The 4,233-nt window shown below is 39.9% G+C and overlaps 1 protein-coding gene across 1 annotated transcript; it reads left to right on the forward strand.

The window, feature by feature from the left end:
• Positions 1-2,559: 2,559 nt before the first annotated feature.
• IFNE (interferon epsilon) lies at positions 2,560-4,009 on the forward strand. Its single transcript, XM_035723768.1, has 2 exons — positions 2,560-3,182; positions 3,827-4,009. The coding sequence occupies exons 1-2, from the start codon at positions 2,560-2,562 to the stop codon at positions 3,831-3,833; spliced, it is 630 nt and encodes a 209-aa protein (XP_035579661.1). The 3' UTR covers positions 3,834-4,009.
• Positions 4,010-4,233: the final 224 nt, after the last annotated feature.

The raw sequence follows: 4,233 nt of genomic DNA on the forward strand, positions 1-4,233 counted from the left end.
AAATGTTGTGTGTATGCATGTGTGTGTGTGCATGGGCTTGAGTGTGTATCTGTACACATGGCTGTGCATGTGGAGGGTCATGAATGACATTCAGAGCCCATGAGACAGTAAAGCCTGGTGCGTGGGTCCCTTTTGTCTAAATCTAAGGACGGTATTAAGGGAATCCACTGCAAGCTTACACTACTTTAGAGAAAAACAATGGAAAACTATCAGGATAGTGAAAAAAAAGTGCTAAGTATTAAGCATCACTGATTAAGACAAAGTCTTTGGGGACACCTAGGTGGCTCAGTCAGTTAAGCATCTGCCTTTGGTTCAGGTCATGATCCCAGGGTCCTGGGTTCAAGTCCCATGTTGGGCTCCCGGCTCAGCAGGGAGCCTTCTTCTCCCTCTGCCTGCTGCTCCCCCTGCTTGTGCACTCTCTCTCTCTGACAAATAAAATAAATAAAATCTTTTTAAAAAGCGGTATAGCTGATAAACCAATAGTGGAGATAAAATGGAATTATTTTTTGTAATCAATCCCAGAAAAGGGGAAAAAATTAACAATTAAAAAATAAATAGCAATATGGTAGATGTAAATCCTGCTGTAGTACATTAATTATATTTACCTATGTGCATAACCACATTAAATGTAAATGTGACAAGTAAAAAAGTAGCCATATATGAGACAGAACAAGAAAGGCAATTTTTAAAAGATATACAGTGCTGTGAGGATCCAGAAGAGAGATTATAGCTTCTTTTTTTTTAAGATTTTATTTATTTATTTATTTGACAGAGAGAGGCAGCGAGAGAGGGAACACAAGCAGGGGGAGTGGGAGAGGGAGAAGTAGGCTCCCCGCTGACAGGGAGCCTGATGCAGGGCTCGATCCCAGGACCCTGGGACCATGACCCAAGCCCAAGGTCTGACTGAGCCACCCAGGTGCCCCGAGAGATTATAACTTCTTAAAAATAAAATCAAGGCTGTAAAGAAGAAGTAATCCTTAGTCCTTGCACAGACAGGTACTGGGGGTGAAGGAGGTGTGGGTGATGTTTCTGAGAGAGAAAGCATCCAATAAACAACACACACACCCTGTCTAGCTGCATTAAGGAAATAGTGAGTCATTAACCTTATCTGGAGTTCAGGTTCCCTCACACAACATTTGGAGCAAGAGTGGGAGATAAGATTGGAAAGGTAGGTTGGAGGCATATTCAAGAGGATTTAAAATATGGAACTGGGTATTTGCCATTCAAGAGGCATTATTTATTTAAAGATATTGATGTAAAATTTACCATAGTTATAGGTACCCTAGGGAATATACACTAGCCAACTGCCCCCGATCTGTTTACATATAACTTTATTATTTATAATGGTTACATAGCAGGGCACCTGGGTGATGCTGTTGGTTAAGTATTAGACTCTTGGTTTCAGCTCAGGTCTAATCTCAGGGTCGTGAGATCGAGCCCCAAGTAAGGCTCTGTGCTCAGTATGGAGTCTGCTTGGGCTTCTCTCTCCCTCTCCCTCTCCCCCACTGTGCACATGCTCTCTCTCTCTCCCTCTCTCTTTCTCTCAAATAAATTTTAAAAATCTTTTTTAAAAATGGTTACATAGCATTTTTTTAAAAATTTTATTTATTTGAGAGAGAGCGGGCACAAGCGGGGGGAGGCAGAGGGAGAAGCAGACTCCCCACTGAGCAGGGAGCCCAATATGGGACTCGATCCCAGGACCCTGGGATCATGACCTGACCTGAAGGCAGGTGCTTAACCGACTGGGCCACCCAAGCACCCCTACATAGCATTTAATTATATGGATTTACCAACATTTATCTAACCCTTCCCTTATTTTTGGACCTATAGGCCATTTCTAATATTCTGCAGTTACAATAATTTTATAACAACCTTCTTTTGCTAATTTTTTTCTCTTTCACATTACCTTTCATAGGCCAGAAACTTAGATATTCAACTGCTTGAGTAAGATATGAAACAATTTAAGATTGCTCATATGTATTTTAAGGTTAATTTGCTCAAACATTTGTGCAAATGTACAGTTCTACTTGAGGTTTTAAATTTAGTAGTCTGTATAGATTTTAATTTTTCCCCCCGAGTGCCCTATAGGTGCTGCTAAACCTCTGATAAGTATTACTCAGATATATATTTAATATAGATATTTAAAGAGTACTCCTTTAAAAAATACTCTCAATAAAAGAACTTTAATAAGCTTGACTAAATATTTAGAAAGCATATTGTGTTGAGTGAAACTTTGTATGTAATAGGGTAATAGAAAATCATACTGGATGACTAGTCTGTAATTATCTGAAGGAACACATACAATGAAACAAGTTCTTTTGGTTACTTCGTCAAACAGCCAACACAATGGGGAAAGTGGAGGAAATGTCCCATAAACGCTATAAAAAGGGAACCAGAAAACCTAACATGTAATCTTAGAGTAATGACAGCACTAGAAAACAAAACCTACAAAAGAGAACACCTTCCAGAACTATCTGAGATGCATGAAAAGCAAACATTCACTAAAGCTGGAGCTGTACTAAGTCTGTACAGAGATAAGTGGCATATTTGACCTTCACCATGATTAACAAGCATTTCTTTGAAATTGTGTTAGTGCTGTTGGCCTCTTCTACTCTCTTCTCCCTCGGATTGAAACTGGCTCTCATCCAACAAGGAGTAAACAGAGAGAGTTTAAAACTCTGGAATAAATTGCAAAAATCATCAATTCAGCAGTGTCTAGCACAGAGGACAAACTTCCTACTTCCCCAGCAGTCTATGCATCATCACTGGTACCAGAGAGGACAAGCACTGGCCATTCTTCATGAGATGCTTCTGCAGATCTTCATCCTCTTCAGGGCAGATATTTCTCTGGATGGTTGGGAGGAAAGCCACATGGAGAATTTCCTCACTGAACTTCATCAACAGCTGGAATACCTAGAAATGCTTAGAGGCCTGGAAGCAGAGCAGAAAAGTGGCATTCTCAGTGATGAGAACCCTAGGCTGCAGGTTAAAATGTACTTCTGGAGGATCCATGATTACCTGGAAAACCAGGAGTACAGCCGCTGCGCCTGGACCATTGTTCGAGTAGAAATCAACCGGTGTCTGTTCTTTGCCTTCCAACTGATAAGAAAGCTAAGAAAACAAGAAATGGATTCCTTGAAGAATGTAGAGCAAGAGCCAACTGCAGGCTTTAAAAGCATAGGGTAAGTGGAGGAGTGGGAGGACTTTTCCAGACACTATTATTCCTTTTTTCATAAGTTGGTAGTATTGTTTTGGTTTTGTGTGTGTGTGTGTGTGTGTATTTTAAACCTGTTCTTTAAGATTATGCATATTGACAATTGTCTGTATCTTGTAATGTCACTTTGTATTTTCTATTCATCTTAAGTTTTATGAGTTAAAGTGGATTCATTAACGTTTCATAATTGGTTCTTCAAATGGGTATATTTTCATCAAAGTTGACCAGGTAAATAAAATGAAATATGTCTCCACTGTAATAATACTTTTCTTAACATAGAACATCCATTCCAATGATTCCTTTGCCAGAAATTAGTAGACACAATGAAAAATACTAGGGATAATGTGCACTGCGAGATTTGAAAATATCAATACACACTGAATATTTGTTACAGGTGACACAATAGAAATAGGGCCAAGGGACGTAAGCAAGCAGATTGCAGAGGGAAAACAAATGCATGAGAAGAGATTCAACCTCACTTCAGATTACTGATCTCATGTTTTCCCACAATACCATCCTAGGTGGGAGATAGCTGATGAGGAGGGTTTTTTTCTTTTTCTTTTTACTGCCTTTTCACAGCAGCAGATTCAATGGTCTTTCTCCTTCTTAAAGAAGCTGAATATAGAGACTAGGATACCCCAGGTGCACCCCGTGACAGTAACCGTCTTCTCAGGAAAATGATCCAAACCAAGTTTTTGTCTGGAGGGGTTTCTGTTCCTCACGCCTGTGATTGTATGAAATCAGACCTACAACCGTAACCCAACTGGATGAGGAATACGATGTGAACACAAAGGAAATCAAACCTCTGAAAGATAGAAGATTCTAAGGTAAAAGATGGCAGACTGGTTCAGTAATCCAGAAGTATAGATGTTTGGTAAATACAGAGATTTGGGGGGCATTCTTGGAATTGCCTTTGGCTGAAATGAGTCATTTAGACCAAGTTTTCTCCCCTGTTATCCAATGACTGGATGTGGGAGGAAGAAGGCTCAGACACCTCACTCACCCTCTGAAGGGTCATT

This window comes from Zalophus californianus, chromosome 13, assembly GCF_009762305.2.
Source record: "Zalophus californianus isolate mZalCal1 chromosome 13, mZalCal1.pri.v2, whole genome shotgun sequence".
NCBI lineage: Eukaryota > Metazoa > Chordata > Mammalia > Carnivora > Otariidae > Zalophus > Zalophus californianus.

Coding starts and splice junctions, on each gene's coding strand:
- IFNE (XM_035723768.1), top strand. CDS start 2,560: ATGATTAACAAGCATTTCTTTGAAATTGTGTTAGTGCTGTTGGCCTCT.